A 21,210-nucleotide genomic window follows, 5' to 3' on the forward strand; every position below is an offset into this window, starting at 1 on the left:
TTCAAAAGTGTTTTGATTTTGAACCGTCCAATACATTGAACATTCGCTAGAGCACCAAATGCGTTATGAACAACACACATTCGTTGTATTGGTTTCGAAACACACAGAAATTGCTCTAGAAAGACGCAATATTGATGTGGTTACGTACAGTCCAAATTTTGCGTGTAACTTCAGATTTTGGGGGTGTTTGGAAAATTTCTAGTATGAGCGAATGTTACACTCAACAAGACCTACAACCTACACTAGATCACTTCAGAAGTTTTAAATCGCTGTAGCATAGTGTTATTGCATGAAATTTTTTGAAGAAAACAATTTTTTTTCGAGTACGGGTCGGGTACCGGCAATTAGGAAGTTTTTTCACTCGGGTTCGGGTCGGGTACGGGTTTTTAACAAACCAGACTTCGGGTTCGAGTCGGATACGGGTGTGGAAAATTCTCAATAAGTCGGGTACCGGTAAACATTTCCCCATACCCGACCACCTGTAGTACATACACAAATCCACATTTTATTGTTTGAGTTTATCGGATTGTAAACATCCAACAACGCTCGTTAATTTTTCTCAATCACATATTTGTAGTCAACAAACAACATGCAAAGCTTCTTGGATTACGTTCGACTCCTGTGTCAACGAAATTCGGTCTTTTATTGAATCAACGACATTTGAAGTCAATTCAGCATTCGTTAACGAGAGCGACCGGCTTTTTCAAACCACCAACAGAAAACTCGAATGGATTGATAGGCGAAAAAACGAAACAGAAGAAAAAAAAAGTGAATTGCTAAAAACTGGTCAAGACTCTTTGGCTACGGTTTTATTCGTAAACAGACACCGAACATCACGGTAGTCAATTTTGTGCTGCTCGATCGTTTTCAGAGGCTCTCGCTAGTTGTACTTATATTTACGGTCATCGTAGTCTTAGTAACATCTCCTGTACCATCGACTTGTACAGCACTTAGTAAAATTTTTGCGCGCATTAGTGATCTGTGAGGCGGGCAAATACAGTGGTGTTAACACCAGCCGAGCGGTTTAGTTCAGCTAGTAAGTTGTAGTAAGCGCACAACTTGTGATAGCGCCAAAGTTCATTTAGTAACTTGTGATAAGATGAAACAAGTTATTGGGATAACGCTTTGGTTAGGACTTCTGATGCTTTGTAAGTATATATTAGTGTAATAAAAACATTTCACCTGTTGTTACCTAAAAAACAGTCTTACCATATATCATCATGTGGATAAGTAGTGAAATTTAAACTTTTGTAAACTGACTGCCAAACTTATTGATTATGCATATAATACTAAGGATTTTAACCACTGTTCTAATCACCATACATTTAACATTTATTATACCCACTAACCCATAATGTTCTTTCTATATTTAAATGTTAGTATGCCATTTAGACAAGTTGAACTACATACCTCCCCCCAAAGATGAAGGTACGCGTTTCAAGCTGCATTCATTATATACATCGATAAATAATTGCTTAGCAATTCCCACAACAGCGTTTAATCTTTCTCTAGAATGGAAGGTGTATATACACAAGATTTCGGTTGCCACAAGTGTGTCATAGTGAAAAAAAAACAGGTTTACCGCTTGCTTGTCGTTTAGAGCTTTTCAGATTTTTTGAAGCTAACAGATATTCCAACCTGGCAAACATGAACCGTAGGACTAGCGCTTTTATATACACTCAAATAAACGTTATGTATTCAGTATTAAACGTTAATCGTTATGTATTTAGCACTAGTTTGAAAATCGATGACAAAATCAAATGCTAACTAGCAATAATCAAATAAATTTCAATTGCAGTTATCATTGTTAACCAAGGGTTTCTAAACTCTATCTCTTTCACAATTCAACAAATTACGTTAATAAAAACGGTTACCTTTTACATCACGCTCACAGGAAAGAAATATAAATACTAGTGCTACAATACTTTAAAACAGCGTACATAATAAAATTAAACATTATTCTCCGCCACTACATGCGCAGAACTGATATTGTATTGCAGCAAGCATGTTACTCTGTGATTGACAGACATATTATTCTACCAAACTGGGTCAATTGCCAAAGAAACTTTTGAAGTGATTGTACAACCTTGCCATGCAAGGAAAGCACATGCGAAGCTCAATATCTAATGATACCACAATGTTCACAAGTAAATACGTATGTAGCAGCACGAAATAACGCTCATTACAATATCTGGTCCGCCATCAACACCAAAGTAGTGTTACCGTAGTAGTGATTAACTATAAAGTTTGTAGTTGCACCTTAAACTCATATTTTTAATTGCAATAACGACCCTCTCGACATTAACTCCAGTATACCGCAAAATATTCAGCTCTGAATGCACATCATTCGGGATATTGGGTAACATGAGCGGTTATTGGTTCATTATAATACACCAATCAATGCACCTGTTTCTGAGGAGGCCGTTTTTTGTTATGAAAATCAAAAAGCATTTAAGTTTTCAAGGATATCATTCACCCAAGTAACACGTTTTTGTAAACTGGGGAAAAACTACTACGACAATTGTTGTGACTGTCTTTTACAGTGAGTAACACGGTTTAAAACAACCTGTAAGTGACAAGAGATGGTAAAAGTAACATCGTACTTCAGGTTTATATACATACAACACAATAATAATCAATACCAATATATAGCCTTGAAAGCATTATTGTCCCATTTAGTTTATTTTGATTTGAACTAGGTTCGTAGACAACTTTGTGAGGAAGGGGCTCCGCAAATGACGCTCGTCTGCTGGAAGGGGTAATGATATTGTCTACGTGGACACGAATTTTTTAGATAAAAAATACATGGACTTAAAATAAAATTTTCACAGATATTCTAGTTATATTAAGAATATTTGTTGTCAGCTACATTTGAAAAAAATTTAAATGTTTAAAGGTCCTTTAAATGCTGAGTATATGTTGAGATTCTTTCAAAAATTTCAGGTAAAACAAGATATATTAAAATTATTCTCCCTTTTTGCCTTTCTCCTAGAAAGGTATAGCAATCACTAGAAAAACCAAAGATATAAAAGAGGTCCCAATGGCCGAATGTCACATACCACTCGACATTTTTCGACGAATTGAGCATTTTCTGTATGTATGTTTGTGTGTATGTGTGTGTGTGCATTTTCTGTATGCATGTATGTGTGTGTGTGTATGTGTGTGTATGTGTGTGTGTCTCTCTCTCAGAGATGGCTGGACCGATTTTCATGAAATTAATTGCAAATGAAAGGTCTAGTTGCGCCATAGGTTGCTATTGAATTTCATTGTAATCGGATTTTTAGTTGGAGGTTATGTATCAAAATGTAAAAATCACGAAACATCAATATCTTGGAAACCACATAACCGATTTAAAAAAAACTGGTTTCAAATGATCGGGCTGTCTCCAAAACCCTTAACTTTTAAATTTCGTAATGATTAAACATATGGTTCAAAAGTTATGTAAAGAAAAGTTATCCTGAGGATGTTTAAACTCACTCATTTTTCTCAGAGAGGGCTGAACCGATTTACACAAAATTAGTGTCAAATGAAAGGTCTAGTTGTCCCATAGATTGTTATTGAATTTCATTGCAATCAGATTGTAACTTTGTCCGTTGTTCATAAAAATGTGAAATCACATATTGAAAGTAAACATATTGACTTTCTCCTAACGATCACTGGCTAATTAAAAGGTAGAAAAGTGATCCAAATGGCCGAATGTCATATACTACTCGACTCAGTTCGACGAATCGAGCATTTTCTGCATGTATGCATGAATAGGTGTATTTGTTTGTGTGGGGGTGTGTACGTGTGTATGTGCACCTTTTTTTCGCACTTACTTTTCTCAGAGATGGTCTGACCGATTCTTCTATCTTGGTGTCAAATGAAGGGTCTATTTGCCGCTTAGGTTGTTATTGAATTTCATTGTAATCAAACTTTCACTTTTGGCGCTGCGGCAAAATGTGAAAATCGCTTTTCTATCTCAGAAGCTATGAACATAGGCGAATTCAAATTAATGGGCTTTTAAACCCTTAAACAAAGAATTTCATAATGTTTAAACATGTGGTTTGAAAGCTATAGAAAGAAACGCAGACTGTTTGAAACTATAGCTACGATCAAAATATGTGGCCTCAACATCATTTAAATTTAATATTGTACTCATTCAATGTTTGCGGCCTTGCCTTAGGATTGAAGTTGAAATAAAAAGTCATTTCTATCATTTCACTTTAACCTTTCTCCTATTGCCTTCCTCCTAGAAAGGTAAAGAAATCACTGCAAAAACTAAAGGTATAAAAGTGCTCAAAAGGGCCGAATGTCGTATATCACTCGACTCAGTTCGACGAACTGAGTATTTTCTGTATATTTGTGTGTGTGTGTGTGTGTGTGTGTGTGTGTGTGTGGGGGGGGGGGGGGGGGTGTATGACTCCCAATCTCACTCAATTTTCTCAGAGATGGCTGAACCGATATCAATGAAATTAATTGCAAATGAAAAATCTAGTTGCCCTATAAGACCATATTGAATTTTATTGTAATCTGATTCCTAGTTTAGAGGTTATGTTTCAAAATGTAAAAATCACGAAACAACAATATCTCAGAAACTACACAACCGATTTGAACAAGATTATTTTCAAATGAACGGGCTACCTAAAAAACCCTTAACTTTTGAATTTTATGAAGATTGAAACGTGTTCTGGAGACTATTAATCTTACTCATGTTTCTCAGAGATGGCTGGACCAATTTTCATAAAATCAGTGTCTTATGGAAGGTCTTGTTGCCCCATAAGACCCTATTATACGTTATATACGTTTACTTTTCATTCGATTGTTATCAAACATCAGCAACCGTTTAGTATTAAATTGTTAAAAGAACGAAAGTCTATTATCTCAAGTATTACACGACTTATTTGAACATAACTTGTGTCATACAAACGAGTCATCTCTCAAACTTACAAATAACAAACTGCATAACAATTTGATATGCTGTTCAAAAGTTTTGGAAAGAAAAGAAATTCAAAGGCTATTCAACACTATACCTGCTTTGATCAATATATATGGCCTCAATATGATTTAAACGTGGTGTCGTACTATTTTAACGTTCCCGGTATCGCTCGTGATTAAATTGTTCAAAATTAAGAGTCATTTCTTTTATTTCGCTATTTCTTAAGCACTAACATTACGTCAAATTTCATATTTTATACTTCAATTACAACATCAATATTTTAGAACCCAATGAGTGAATATACCTTTATTGGATTTAAGCATTCATGTAAATCTATTTTTACAAATAATAAGTTTGAATGAGAAAGGCTGAATCTGACCGCTAGGTGGATTAATTTAGGTTTTTATATAAACTCTTTGAGGAACTTTCAACTGAGCTGTGAGCTAAAGCAAGCAGTTTTGTCATTGGTCTCATCCATGTAGGGAATCACTTTTACATTTTTCTTTTTCCTCTCATTTGAATTACTTTGAGAATTTGAACCAATTTAAGGATCATATTTTTTATATTTTTCTGGATTCCAAGAGCATTGCAGTAGGAGCATTTTTGGTTACTTCGGAATATGTACCTAGTTTGCTTCATCCGTTTTTTGCTGAACCGCTTAATAAAGCCCAGCATACTATTTGCTTTATTTATGATGGAGTTATAGTGTTCTGTAAAGGTTAGCTTGGTGTCTAGGATTGCTCCTAAGTCCCTAACAATCTTTGTACAGTTTGATTTCCTAGAGATGTTACAATAAGTGGTATTTCAATTGTTCGACTAAATGTTATTCCGTTACATTTCTTGACATTGAGTTGGAGAAGGCTTTTATTGCACCAAGTGTAGAATAAGTTGACTTTTTTCTGGAGTTCTTCTGCGTCTCTAGAGTTGCTGATTTCCTTGAAGAGTTTCATGTCGTCTGCGTAGATTAATATGTTTATTTTTTTTAGTATGAGAAAAATGACATTTACATACAATATGAAAAGAAGTGGACCCAAATGCGAACCCTGGGGAACCCGAGAGGTGACCGAAATGGGGCTTGAAAGTTTGTTTTGGAAGCGCACTATTTGTTTGCGATTTGTTAGATATGACTGAGGCCAACTCAGAAGTTGAGGCGCCTTTCCAATTTTTTGCGATTTGAAGAGTAATAGTGGTCGATTGGGTCAAATGCTTTTCTGAAGTTAGTGTAAAGGGCTTCTACGTGCCTATCATTATCCATTGCGTTGAGAAAAAAAGTTACAAATTCTAAAAGATTCGAGGTCGTTGAACGACCTTTGAAGAAGCCATGCTGTTTACTAGTGATATGGTTTTTACTTGCTGAAAAATTTTGTCATTTACAAGTGATTAAAAAAGTTTTGGAATGCAAGAGATAATTTCACGATAGTTGCGAACGTCAGATTTCACGCCTGATTAAAAAATAGGCACTAAATAAAAACATTTCCATTTCGATGCGTCTAAGCTTTTAAGTGCGTTTAAGACTTCGTGTTGAGAAAGTTGATTAAAAATTAAAAGTTGACAGATACATGATAGGAGATTTCGGGGATGAACGCAAAGGAGTCACAGTCGCGATCTTCTTCGGAGAATGTAGTGTAAAATTCCTGAAAGAAATTTGCAAAAAGATTACAAATTTCGGATGAGTTCTCGCCTACATTTCCATCAAATGCTTTCGTGACGGGAAATTACTACTTTTCGGTTTCGTGGTTACATGGTTGAAAAAATTTTTTGTGCATGATTTGATTTTATTTTCGATTTTACGATTATATTCTTCCTGTGCGGCATTAATGGCAAGGTTGAGTTGGCTACATATGTCTAGGTAGTTTTGCAAGTTGGTACTAGTTTTCACTTTTTTGTACAATACATAAAGCAAATATAATACAAAAGCACATAGCTTTTTGCTTTTGATTTTTCATTTTTTTTAAATGTGTTTAAACCATAATGGTAGTTTTCTATGCTGTGTTCTTCTTCTTCTTCTCATTGGTACAGTTTCCAATATTATATCCTGCAGAACTGTGTGAAATTTAGCTGCCTCAATGTCGACATTTCCTTCAATATTAATAACATTTTGCAAATCCATTGTAAGTAGCCTTCTTTTTGCTTGGTCATAGTTGGATTTATTGAATTCCGGCACTTCTTCATACTCCCAGTCGAACGGAAGATCAATTTAATGGATGAAAATTAAATATTCTATTGCTGTGTGAAATACTCCATTTTTCTATAAAGGGGATAATGATGTGTACACACAAAAGTCTTCCGTACAGTTTGTAAATAAGAGGTTTAGATATGATTTTTTTTATTTTTTACATGGTTTGTTTGGTGTAGACCAAATAGTAAAATTTTGTCGAAGAGATATAGTAATGTTTCATCTTCTCCTACGACTGGGAGTAATAATGATATTTTCGACAAAATTTTACTATTTGGTCTACACCAAATAAACCATGTAAAAAATAAAAAAAATCATATCTAAACCTCTTATTTACAAACTGTACGGAAGACTTTTGTGTGTACACATCATTATCCCCTTTATAGAAAAATGGAGTATTTCACACAGCAATAGAATATTTAATTTTCATCCATTAAATTGATCTTCCGTGCGACTGGGAGTATGAAGAAGTGCCGGAATTCAATAAATTTAACTACGACCAAGCAAAAAGAAGGCTACTTACAATGGATTTGCAAAATGTTATTAATATTGAAGGAAATGTCGACATTGAGGCAGCTAAATTTACACAGTTCTGCAGAATATAATATTGGAAACTGTACCAATGAGAAGAAGAAGAAGAACACAGCATAGAAAACTACCATTATGGTTCAAACACATTTAAAAAAAATGAAAAATCAAAAGCAAAATGCTATGTGCTTTTGTATTATATTTGCTTTATTTTTTTTTTTCTTCACATAAATATTTGCTTTATGTATTGTACAAAAAAGTAAAAACTAGTACCAACTTGCAAAACTACCTAGACATATGTAGCCAACTCAACCTTGCCATTAATGCCGCACAGGAAGAATATAATCGTAGAATCGAAAATAAAATCAAATCATGCACAAAAAATTTTTTCAACCATGTAACCACGAAACTGAAAAGTAGTAATTTCCCGTCACGAAAGCGTTTTGATGGAAATGTAGGCGAGAACTCATCCGAAATTTGTAATCTTTTTGCAAATTTCTTTCAGGAATTTTACACTACATTCTCCGAAGAAGATCGCGACTGTGACTCCTTTGCGTTCATCCCCGAAATTTCCTATCATGTATCTGTCAACTTTTAATTTTTAATCAACTTTCTCAACACGAAGTCTTAAACGCACTTAAAAGCTTAGACGCATCGAAATGGAAATGTTTTTATTTAGTGCCTATTTTTTAATCAGGCGTGAAATCTGACGTTCGCAACTATCGTGAAATTATCTCTTGCATTCCAAAACTTTTTTAATCACTTGTAAATGACAAAATTTTTCAGCAAGTAAAAACCATATCACTAGTAAACAGCATGGCTTCTTCAAAGGTCGTTCAACGACCTCGAATCTTTTAGAATTTGTAACTTTTTTTCTCAACGCAATGGCTAATGATAGGCACGTAGAAGCCCTTTACACTAACTTCAGAAAAGCATTTGACCCAATCGACATACCATTATTACTCTTCAAATTGCAAAAAATTGGAAAGGCGCCTCAACTTCTGAGTTGGCCTCAGTCATATCTAACAAATCGCAAACAAATAGTGCGCTTCCAAAACAAACTTTCAAGCCCCATTCGGTCACCTCGGGGGTGCCCCAGGGTTCGCATTTGGGTCCACTTCTTTTCATATTGTATGTAAATGTCATTTCTCTCATACTAAAAAAAAAAACATATTAATCTACGCAGATGACATGAAACTCTTCATGGAAATCAGCAACTCTAGTGACGCAGAAGAACTCCAGAAAAAAGTCAACTTATTCTACTTTTGGTGCAATAAAAGCCTTCTCCAACTCAATGTCAAGAAATGTAACGGAATAACATTTAGTCGAAAAATTGAAATACCACTTATTGTAACATCTCTAGGAAATCAAACTGTACAAAGGTTGTTAGGGACTTAGGAGCAATCCTAGACACCAAGCTAACCTTTACAGAACACTATAACTCCATCATAAATAAAGCAAATAGTATGCTGGGCTTTATTAAGCGGTTCAGCAAAAAACGGATGAAGCAAACTAGGTACATATTCCGAAGTAACCAAAAATGCTCCTACTGCAATGCTCTTGGAACCCAGAAAAATATAAAAAATATGATCCTTAAATTGGTTCAAATTCTCAAAGTAATTCTAATGAGAGGAAAAAGAAAAATGTAAAAGTGATTCTCTACATGGATGAGACCAATGACAAAACTGCTTGCTTTAGCTCACAGCTTAGTTGAAAGTTCCTCAAAGAGTTTATATAAAAACCTAAATTAATCCACCTAGCGGTCAGATTCAGCCTTTCTCATTCAAACTTATTATTTGTAAAAATAGATTTACATGAATGCTTAAATCCAATAAAGGTATATTCACTCTTTGGGTTCTAAAATATTGATGTTGTAATTGAAGTATAAAATATGAAATTTGACGTAATGTTAGTGCTTAAGAAATAGCGAAATAAAAGAAATGACTCTTAATTTTGAACAATTTAATCACGAGCGATACCGGGAACGTTAAAATAGTACGATACCACGTTTAAATCATGTTGAGGCCATATATATTGATCAAAGCAGGTATAGTGTTGAATAGCCTTTGAATTTCTTTTCTTTCCAAAACTTTTGAACAGCATATCAAATTGTTATGCAGTTTGTTATTTGTAAGTTTGAGAGATGACTCGTTTGTATGACACAAGTTATGTTCAAATAAGTCGTGTAATACTTGAGATAATAGACTTTCGGTCTTTTAACAATTTAATACTAAACGGTTGCTGATGTTTGATAACAATCGAATGAAAAGGAAACGTATAGGGCAGCCAAACTTTGGAACCACGTGTTCAATCATAATTCATCAGTTGACCCTTAACTAGCCCGTTCATCTGATAATAATATTGTTCAAATCGGTTGTGTAGTTTCTAGAATAATAAAGTTTCGAGTTTTCACATTTCGATACATTACTGACGAAGTTACAGCCCGATTACAGCAAAATTCAATAGGGTGTTATGAGGCAGCTAGACCTTTCATTTGACACTAATTTTGTGGAAATAAGTTCAACCATCTCTGAGAAAAGTGAGTGAGTCCAAGTAGTCTTCGGAACATGTTTCTTTTCATAACTGGAGACCACATTTTTAAACATAACAGGCAAAGTAATAATCCGTTTGCAAAAAAAAATCAATAGGGTCTTATGGGGCAACAAGACCTTCCATATGACACTGATTTTATGAAAATTGGTCCAGCCATCTCTGAGAAACATGAGTAAGATTAAATAGTCTCCAGAACTCGTTTCAATCTTCATAAAATTCAAAAGTTAAGGGTTTTTGAGGTAACCCGTTCATTTGAAGATAATATATATATATATATATATATATATATATATATATATATATATATATATATATATATATATATATATATATATATATATATATATATATATATATATATATATATATATATATATATATATATATATATATATATATATATATATATATATATATATATATATATATATATAATAGCTCTGTTATTTGATGTTTTCTTGGCAGGATTATAGGATAATGCACGTTAAAAAGTTTGACACCTTTGCTGCCCCAATCCGACCTTGCTTTCGTAACACACATTTTTCATACATTATGGGTACCAATTGGTAAATACAACTGTCTTTTCCAATGGTTTTTCGATTAGGTTGGTTCGGTGCTTCGAATAACAATGCAGTAATCTCATTTTGGTTAGTTACGCGTTGCGCTTGTTTAATAATCATCATTTCTGCTGCTCGAAGCTACGACTGCTGTAGTTGCCCAAATAATTTTGGTTGTTTTTTCGAAGCATTATGTCTGAAGCGCAGTGCATATGCAACTGCTCACAGCATCCTGTTCCAATTCGAAAACCGGCCAACGTTTATAACCGGCTCCCCTGAGTAGTGGTTTAAGATCAATGCTCGCATATCTTCGTTTGTGTCAGCAACGCGGCCTCTCGGAATCTGGGAGAAGTAAAAAGTTCGGTCCTTGCAACCACTTACTGCACTGATCGAAGTGCGGCCCGTTGCCCCATTTTGTTCCTTCGTCCGCCGGGCTGCATTTAGATGGTACCCAACGGCAATCACTAGATACCGTTTGTTCCAGAACTTCGCCCACTCGGCATGAAACAAACTGCCTATAGCTGCGTGGGTCTGCTTTTATCAAGGCTTAAGTCGTTCTAGAGTCGGTCCAATATATCAGGAACATCGTGATTGTCTCGAACGAATTTCGATTCCTTGTAGCTCCAATCTGGGAATCGGCCAGGGCTTTAACGGAGCTACTTTCGATTTGGCAGCTATCAAACTACACTGAGGATCGCCGTCTTCATCATAAGTTCGTAAATATACCGCACACGCATACGCCACCTCGCCTGCGTCAACGAAAACATGCACCTCGGAATTCAGGTAGGTTTTTGGTAAATCGTTGTTTGACTTTTGAAATGCTCTTGTTAAACTCGTATTTACAAAGCTTACAAACTTTTTTTTCGCCCATTAGAACAAACTTATGCATTTCACGCTGAATAGCATCGTGAAGAAATCGTTTTATCGATTTTGTTGAGATTCGAATTTGCGATCCATTGCTTAGTAGTCATCGGTGAATGCATGTGAGCTAATCTGTAATATGACGTGTGCTGTGTTTCAAGTGAATATTCCTTTAAACGTTCTGGTTTAACAAATGTTGGACAAGCATTGCATAACTGCAGCAATATAAGCTTATTGCACACACCTCTAAACAAAGCATACCGGTTGATTTGCCATTACCAGGCGTTAATTGTTCCTGTAGTTACTAGAAGCTCAGTGCAGTCTATTCTGAAAAGACCATTTCGGAGGCATATCACCAAAAACACCCCATGCTGGTCAAATATTCTTACAGTTCCTCATCTGGTGGCCATATACGTACATTGCAAAAATATTTGGTTACAATTTTGTATTACTTCGCAGGATATCTTGAATGGACTCTTTTAAAACTTAAGGGGGGGATTTGTTAGTAGCTTAAGTATTTATGATAAATATTAGTAAATAATGAATATGTGTGTCCAATCACAAATGGTGATTTCTCAACACTGTTAGTAATTTGTAATTTTAATTGTTAGGATTTGTTTGCTTTCGCAATTAGGACTTATCATTTTTTTTAAGGGGGGATTTGTTAGTAGCTTAAGTATTTATGATAAATATTAGTAAATAATGAGTATGTGTGTCCAAACACAAATGGTGACTTCTCAACACTGTTAGAAGTTTGTAATTTTAATTGTTAGGATTTGTTTGCTTTCGCAATTAGGACTTATCATTCGTAGGGATATAAACCTACTTGTCAGAAAAGGGGAAGTGAACTTACAACTAACTTAATTGCTAACTTATTTGCTATAAAGAGAGCTTATCGTAGCAATTGAGGATTGCAAAAATTTTTGTCGAAAATTGTTAATAATTTTATTTGACATAGCTTCTAATGGTTCAACACCAGTAAGTCTATGTAACTCGAGTGTACCAAACCAAGGAGGACGCTTCAAAATCATTTTCAGAATTTTATTCTGAATCCTTTGGAGCGTTTTCTTCCTTGTTGAACAGCAACTTGACCAGATCGGTACAGCATAAAGCATTGCTGGTCTAAAAATTTGTTTGTAAATCAAAAGTTTGTTCTTCAAACAAAGTTTAGAATTCCTGTTAATGAGAGGATATAAACATCTCGTATATTTGATGCACTTGGCTTGTATACTCTCAATGTGCTCTTTGAAAATAAGTTTTTCATCATAAATTAGTCCCAAGTACTTAACCTTTTCGGACCAACTTAAAATAACCCCATTCATCTTGACAACGTGATTATTGTTTGGTTTGAGGAAAGAAGCCCTAGGCTTATGCGGAAAAAATATCATTTGAGTTTTGAAGCATTGGGAGAGATTTTCCACTTTTGCAAGTAGGAAGAAAAAATATCTAAACTTTTCTGCAATCGACTGCATATGACACGAAGACTTTTTCCTTTTACGGAAATGCTTGTGTCATCGCAGAACAATGACTTTGTGCATCCTGGAGGCAAATCAGGAAGATCTGAAGTGAATATGTTGTACAGGACTGGACCCAAGACTGAACCTTGGGGTACACCTGCTCTGACAGAAAATCTATCAGATTTTGAATTCTGATAGACAACCTGCAGAGTTCGATCAGTAAGATAATTTTTTAAAATTTTGATTAGGAAAATTGGAAAATTAAATGTTTGCAATTTCAATCAAACCTTTATGCCAAACACTGTCGAATGCTTTTTCTATGTCTAAAAGAGCAGCTCCAGTGGAATAACCTTCAGATTTGTTAGCTCTTATCATATTAGTAACTCTGAGCAATTGATGAGTTGTGGAATGCCCATGGCGAAATCCAAACTGTTCATTTGCAAAAATTGAATTTTCGTTGATGTGTGGCATCATTCTGTTAAGAATAATTCTCTCAAACAGTTTACTTATTGAACTGATTGGTCGATAACTGGAAACTTCAGCTGGGTTCTTGTCCGGTTTTAAAATTGGTGTAATTTTTGCATTTTTCCATAATTTGGGAAAATATGCAATTTTGAAGCAGCAATTGAAAATTTTCACTAAAAATTCCATTGTGCTCTCAGGGAGATGTTTGATTAACATATTAAAGATTCCATCGTCACCTAGTGCTTTCATATTTTTGAAATTTTTAATAATTGATTTAATCTCATTCAAGTTAGTTTCAATTATTTCTGCAGGTAAAAAATTCTGGGAAGAAATTAAATCAAATTGACGTGTGACTTCATTTTCAATTGGATTCACAAAATTCAAATTTGAGTTATGAACACTCTCAAACTGCTGAGCAAGTCTTTGAGCCTTTTGTTCATTGGATACAAGAAAATGTTCACCGTCTTTTAAAACTGGAATAGGCTTTGAAGGTTTCTTAAGAATCTTCGACAGCTTCCAAAAAGGGTTTGAATATGGTTTCAATTTTTCAACTTTAGTCTCAAAATTTTGATTTCTCAGAAGAGTAAATCTATGCTTAATCTCTTTCTGTAAATTTTTATAAATAGTTTTAAAAACAGGATCACGAGAACGTTGTTATTGACGTCTGGGGACATTTTTCAAACGAATTAGAAGTTGAAGATTTTCGTCAATTATTGGTGAATCAAATTTCACTTGAGCCTTTGGAACAGAATAATTCCTGGCATCAACAATTGCACATTTTGATGCTTCCAAAGCGCAATCAATATTAACTTCGTTTTGCAAATCAAGCTCATTATTGAAATTTCTCTCAATATGAGTTTTGTATCTTTCCCAATTAGCCTTGTTATAATTAAAAACAGAGCTCATAGGGTTTAAAACTAATTCATGTGATAAAGAAAAAGTTATTGGAAGATGGTCAGAATCAAAGTCAGCATGTGTGATCAAATCACTACATACATGACTTTGATCTGTAAGCACCAAATCAATCGTTGAAGGGTTTCTTACAGAAGAAAAACATGTAGGACTATTCGGAGACAAAATAGAATAGTATCCTGAAGAACAGTCATTGAATAAAAAATTTTCCATTGGAATTACTTTGAGAATTATTCCATGAACGATGTTTAGCGTTAAAATCGCGCATTATAAAAAATTTCGAACGATTTCTGGTGAGATTTTGTAAATCACCTTTAAAATAATTTTTGTGCTCGCGTGTGCATTGAAATGGTAAATATGCTGCGGCAATAAATAAAATCCCAAGCTCAGTTTGAACTTCAATTCCCAAAGTTTCAATAATTTTCGTCTCAAGATGGGGAAGAGCACGATGTTTCATTCGGCGATGAATAACAATTGCAACTCCACCGCCGGAACCCTGAATCCTATCATATCTATGAGCCACGTAATTGGGATCATATTTTAATTTTATGTTAGGTTTCAAAAATGTTTCAGTAATAATTGCAATATGCACATTATTTACTGTTAAAAAATTAAAAAGCTCATTCTCATTGGCCTTCAATGAGCGAGCATTCCAATTTATTGTTTTAATTGTTTTATTTAAAATCATTGCTAAATTTTAAATTAGAAACAATTTTAATAGTGAAATTTGTGCCTATTTGAATGGCTTCAAACATTGATTTTGCCTGCAACATGGCGTTCATAAGATCGAACCTTGCCTGTTGCAAAAAAGAAAGTTTACCTGCCGTAATAGGCCCCAGGCAGTTGACATTAGAAAAAATATTTTCGGCAGCAATATTAGCTGGAGTAATAGGTGTACAATTATTTTCTAGTGTTTTGCTTACCCATATTAACGGTCGTTTTCGAACTACCAACACTAGGCGGTATAATGTTCGAACTACCCGTAACCTGTGCATAAGTTAAACGGGTAGGTAAACTATGCGTCACTGGTACGCTTGGAGAATTTTGTTTTGAAGTTTGTTTTAAATTTTGTTTACCTTGCCTTGCCTTAACAATTGCTAAACGGGCTGGGCATTGATAAAAATTCGACATATGGTTGCCGTTACAATTCGCACAGCGAAAATATTTAATCTCTTTCACAGGACATGTGTCCTTTTTGTGAGAAGAGTCTCCACAAATGAGGCATTTTTGGTCCATGTTACAAAACTTTGAATCATGGCCATAACGTTGGCAAATACGGCATTGGGTGATATGCTTTTCACCTCCGCCAAACTTTCGATATAATTCCCATTTTACACGCACGTTATATAAAGCATGTGCTTTTTCAAAAAATTTTAAGTTATTAACCTCACTGCGGTTAAAATGAATTAAATAATTTACAAGGGAAATTCCAGTTCGCTGACTGTTTTCGCATCGTGATTTTTGTTTCATCAGAATTACTTGGGTAGGGGCTATACCAAGTAATTCTGTCAAAGTAATTTCGATCTCATCAACGGTTTGATCGTTGATGAGACCTTTCAATACGACCTTGAACGGCTTAGCGCTCTTCGTATCATATGTAAAAAATTTATACACCGTTTCAGTTAAATACTGAATAAGACGATTCCAATCTTTCAATGTTTGGGCCAGTAAACGGCATTCGCCTCTTCGGCCAATTCGATAAGTAACTTTGACGTCGGAGAGAAACGTAGAAAGTTCTCTTTTAAAAATATTAAATTCAGAAGCAATAGTTACCACAATAGGTGGAACTTTCTCCTTTTTTACAGAAATTTCACTTTGAATAGTTTTACTTTCGAACATTTCAATTTCGCCGGCTTCTTGCTCAGGCAGAATATCATATAAATTTTCACTGCATAAGCTAGTTTCAGAAAGAGATGCCTCTCTTTTCCTCCCCGTAGCGATGCGTGGTTTCTTTTTTCGTCCTGCCATTTCAGGTGATACGAAAAAAGTTCAAAAATAATTATCGTTGAAAATCTGTCCACGTGGTATGTGGATGGCCCCTTAAGTAATTTCAACTTGATTTGCACATTACAGCGACTTAGAATTATCACCCCTATACACTCTGTCCAACAAAAGCATTCAGGATAGGAATTTTGATTCAAGACTGCTATGCAAAATTCAGTATTTGAAATATTGTTTATTAAATGCATATACAGTTGAAAAAAATCATACATTTATTTTTTTACTCTTAAATTTAATAATTTTGGCTTTCCAGTTGCTATAAGACCATTCAAAAGATCAGTCCAGACTAGAAGTAACCAAATTATCCAAATATCGAAATTAGTAATCAGTTACCTTACCACCGCGGTAAACAACCTGGAAAATGCGATTTGGCATACTGTTAACCAAATTTTGAAGCACAGATTTCTCGATATTTTCTTGCGCCTTCAGAATCACTGCTTTTAGCTCATCAACAGAAGAATACTGCTTTTTTTTGTGTGGACCCCACTGCGACCAGTAGTTGTTTGATCTTTTGTGGCATTGTCCGGACGTTTTTGCTGTTTGCACATTTCTGTTTTTTTTACCATTTTGCAGTGCTACTTATTGAGAAGTAACCTGCTCCGTGTTATAGTGCTTTTTGTCTTCTTCTTCAGACTTAGTAACCTACTTCCTTCCTTATCGACCTTATCATATCCTCCTGCAGGCTATCACTCTAAAAGCATATAACGTGCTATAGTCTATGATATTATCGAAGCTTTAGATCAGTGGTTATTAAGTCTGGAGGGAAGTTATAGTACTTTTTGTCTTCTCATTCAAATTTAGTAACCAACTTTCTTCCTTATCGATTCTATCATATCCTCCTGCAAGCTATCACTCTAAAAGCATGTAACGTGCTATAGTCTATGATATTATCCTAGCCTTAGACGAGAGGTTATTAAATCTGGAGAGAAGATTTTGTGTGGAAGAGCCTGAGAATTAACTCATACTTAAAGTCCTTTTTGCGAACGAATGGTTTGGTTCTACTAAGATTCGAACCTATCACCATTCGCTTGTCAAATCGGACTCTGTAACCTTGCGGCTACGAAGCTCGACAGAACACTGCTTACCCTCAGCGTAAATCCTGCGAACCAGGACTCCCCAGATGTTTTCGACAGCGTTTAAATCTCGAGAGCGAGCGAGCCAATCTAGCAAATCACTTTTCTGATCCTTGATCCAATTGTTGGTCTCTTTGCGAGTGTTAATAGCAGCAATGTGAACTTTTGCGGCGGTTTTTGCGTAAAAACAGTAGCAGAGAGCCTTCTAGAACCTGGATGTAGTTCCTGCTATTCATTTTGCAGAATGTAAAAACAATCTTGAGCTTTCCGTTTGTGCAAACCCCTAACCAAACCATATAGGAACCTTCACCAAAGTTACGGGTGGAAAAATACTGTTCTTCTTTTCTCAAATCATGCCAGTATCCATTGAATCCATCTGGGTCATCTAAATTGAACTTTTTTTCATCGCTGGAAATAACTTAGATAAGTCATAGGTCCTAATAAATATTTTTTCCATTGAAGAATATTTGAAACCGCTTTTAGCAAAAATTAAGTTATACTGAATGAGTTTGTTTTCAATACTTACCAAGTTCCATTGTCGGTTCATGTGGATTTTAGCAAAGGCAAATCGTCTTTCGATGTGAGAAGGTGCAAGATTGGGTGCATTCATTTTTTAGCCCGTTTTATGTAAGGCCTTTTGACCAAGACTTGACGAATTGTCTTCCGGGATACGCTCAAATTTAAAGTCTCCTTGATTTTCACCAACGATTTTGAAAAATTGGAAGCTGTTCTAACGATTTCCCTTTTATCACGACTGGGAAGCTTTGATTTACGGGAACTCCTTTTTGTTTTTCCGTATCCTTGCGGATTTGCCAAGATATTTAGTACTACTTGATGAGAGCGACCAATCCGACGAGCGATCTCCCTTATTCCTACTTCTTCAAGATGAAACGCTTCAATTTGCCCTTTTTCTTGGTCTTTTAGCTGTGAAAAACTGTCACCAAAACTAACACTCTGATATATGATTCGAAAACAGGGCTTGTAGCGCGGGACTAGTAAAATAGCACCTGGTCTTATAAAAACAGGACGGAGTGTACAACCATGGTTTGCTGGGTAAAAAAGGGTTTATACTGCTATAAACCAACCATACGACGCATTCAGAAGGATGTTTCATAAGACCAGTGATCAAACGTTCGCGTCTATAATATCTAAAGAATTGCTCATCGACAAACTTCAAACGCATATATGCAACATTTGAACAACACGTGCAGAACCCAGCAGTTGCTGGGTTGTCGTTTGAAACATTCAAATAACTATTACAATCATACCTGTTTTTGTGTGAGGGATAGGGACGGCACAAAAAAAATCATATGTGTCATTGTATAGAACAATGTTTCAACAATATTATTGAAAAAATCTTTTTTATGCGGTGGTCAGGGACCGCATAAAAAATTGCAAAAAAAATCTCGTCGGATGTGTTTTTTTTTTTCGTTTATTGCTCAAAATCGCAAATAAATCGCACAAATAAAAAAAAAACTCATATAAAAAGTCAGTACGACTTGAACTGCCTTCAGGGGCGGATTAAGGCGAAAGCGAAGCAGGTGGTCGCCTACTCGTCAATCATTGGAGGGCGATTGAAAAATCAAAATTCAAACCACAATAATAGATTGAATGTTCGGCAAATTTAGTTGGCTATTTTTTCAGGCTTGCTTATCGAGTCAATAGAAAAAGTTGCGTCCGGATTTCGGTCCAGTTCGGTCGAGAACCGGAACAAGCTTGTTCCGGTCTGTTTTAAATCCGGTGTGATTGGCTCCGTTCCGGTCCACCCAAAGTCTGGGAACAAAAATTGTCATTTTTTTTGAACAAGTGTTATTTAAATGAAAATAAATCATCAATTCTCTTATGCATGTTAGAAAGAGTTTGATGTTTTTGTCAAACTTAGAGTAACACGTTGTTTCTCTACCACTGTAGGTGTACTTTTGATTATTTTTTGAAACATTATAAATCAAATGAAAATTCGGATCTCCCAGATGGTCTCGAAGTACGATGCTGGCCTAACAAGCCAGTCGTTGTAGGTTCGAGTCTCGGCTCGGGAGAGACTGTTAGTGTCAGTAGGATTGTAGCGCTAGCCCCGCAATTGACCTGTACACTTAAACAGTCGGCTGCGAAGTCTATGTATAATTAAACAGAAGGTCAAGTTTCGAATCGGAATGTAGCACCAAGGCTTTGCTTTTTTACAGGTCGGACTCGATTATCCGGAATGTCAAAAAAATTTCATTCCGGATAATCGAATCACAGAAGAAATATTCGAATTTGCGCTTAACGAACATAAAAAGAATATTTTTTTTCACTTGTATGATGCAGTGGCGTAATCAGAAATTATTTTTGAGGCGAAAAGGGGTAAAATTTTGAGAAGCAAAAAATGTGAATTGAACATTGATTATTTTCACTTATTTCGAACATATCCTAAACATGCCAGAGGTGACATAAATGGTAACAAATATTCCAGAAGGGATAGTAAAGGTAAGATTTCGAAATACAAATTAAAAACGAACACCCAAAAACTTAAATTCCGGATAATCGAGTGCGACCTGTATTTAGCTGCGGAAAATAAATATATTCATTCAATGAAAACTTTATAGAGTGCATTTACCGACTAAAATCAGTGCACTTTGTAGAAATGAAAACTTTGTAGAAAAGTGCACTTTGTAGAAATGAAAATGGAATGAAAGAGGGTGATCTCCTGCTCACGAAACTTAGCCTTGATCGACTGAACTGGAAACTCTTTTATCAAGTTTCTTTGTATCAACTGAATTTGTTCTTAATTCAACTATTTCATATTTTTTCATTATTTTTTAACTGCTGAACTGATTTAGCGAGAAGCCAGTGTTTGAAGATTTTTAATATAAGTTTTCGAGGCGAATGACCAACACATGGTTAAAGCCTCGTTAAAATAATAAATAAATAAATATAAGTTTTACATAATAGCACTTGGGGAAAACGCCAGTTGTCAACAGGCCATGCTAAGTTCTAGTGATGTTCAAATTTGATAACAGTTAATATCATGTTGGTATGAGCTTGTCGGCGTTCTAGGAAATTCCCAAAATTTTAGACTGTCATGGTTTGACATTATTAGATTTCTGTCTTGCTTGCTTATTGACGCTTGGTTCTTCAAACAAACATTACATATTTTAGCTTTGCAACCACGAAAATAAGAAAGACTCAAATAAAAACATAATTTTCACTTTTATAAATTATTAGGATATTATGATGATTTATATAAATTAGAGAACAAAAGATATATTGAATAAGGTTTAATTGATTAGCTTTCTAAACTATAGCAAGCTTAAAATGTGAAAAATTAGGAAAAATAAAAATAACTTTCTAGCACGCTGTACTCCGATATGGAGCTAATTTTTATTTTGGTTAGCCACAAACCACTCTAATGAAAAACAAGTTTAAGATACCTAATTTTTTTTCTCACACAACATTTATTTGACACGGCACAATACAAATTAATGTTTTACGGAGCCAATTAAGTCTAATGCCTTATGGTCTAAAATATCTTATAAGCTAAAGGCAAATTTTTTATCCTCGCTGCCGACTACGAGCTGAAACTAAATCTATTACTAAAACTAACATGTTTTTTTTTTTTATCCGAGATGATGAGATGAGGGTATCAAAAAGTAGAGATCTGGCGTCGCGGAATTCAACACACATCCAAACCACGTGTTCAATGTCTTGGTACCCCAATCCACAAACGCAATGA

At 35.0% G+C, this 21,210-nt stretch overlaps 1 protein-coding gene across 1 annotated transcript in view; it reads left to right on the top strand.

Annotated features, from left to right (window-relative positions):
- The first annotated feature begins 788 nt into the window (after nt 1–788).
- The window catches only part of LOC129726292 (protein obstructor-E), a 115,234-nt gene continuing 94,812 nt past the window's right edge, over nt 789–21,210 (top strand). Inside the window, exon 1 of the mRNA XM_055682983.1 lies at nt 789–1,148. Coding sequence (XP_055538958.1) covers nt 1,100–1,148 — 49 coding nt within the window. The 5' untranslated portion in view covers nt 789–1,099. The remainder of the gene's footprint in view (nt 1,149–21,210) is intronic.

The sequence above is a fragment of the Wyeomyia smithii genome, chromosome 1 (genome assembly GCF_029784165.1).
Source record: "Wyeomyia smithii strain HCP4-BCI-WySm-NY-G18 chromosome 1, ASM2978416v1, whole genome shotgun sequence".
Classification (NCBI taxonomy): Eukaryota; Metazoa; Arthropoda; class Insecta; order Diptera; family Culicidae; genus Wyeomyia; species Wyeomyia smithii.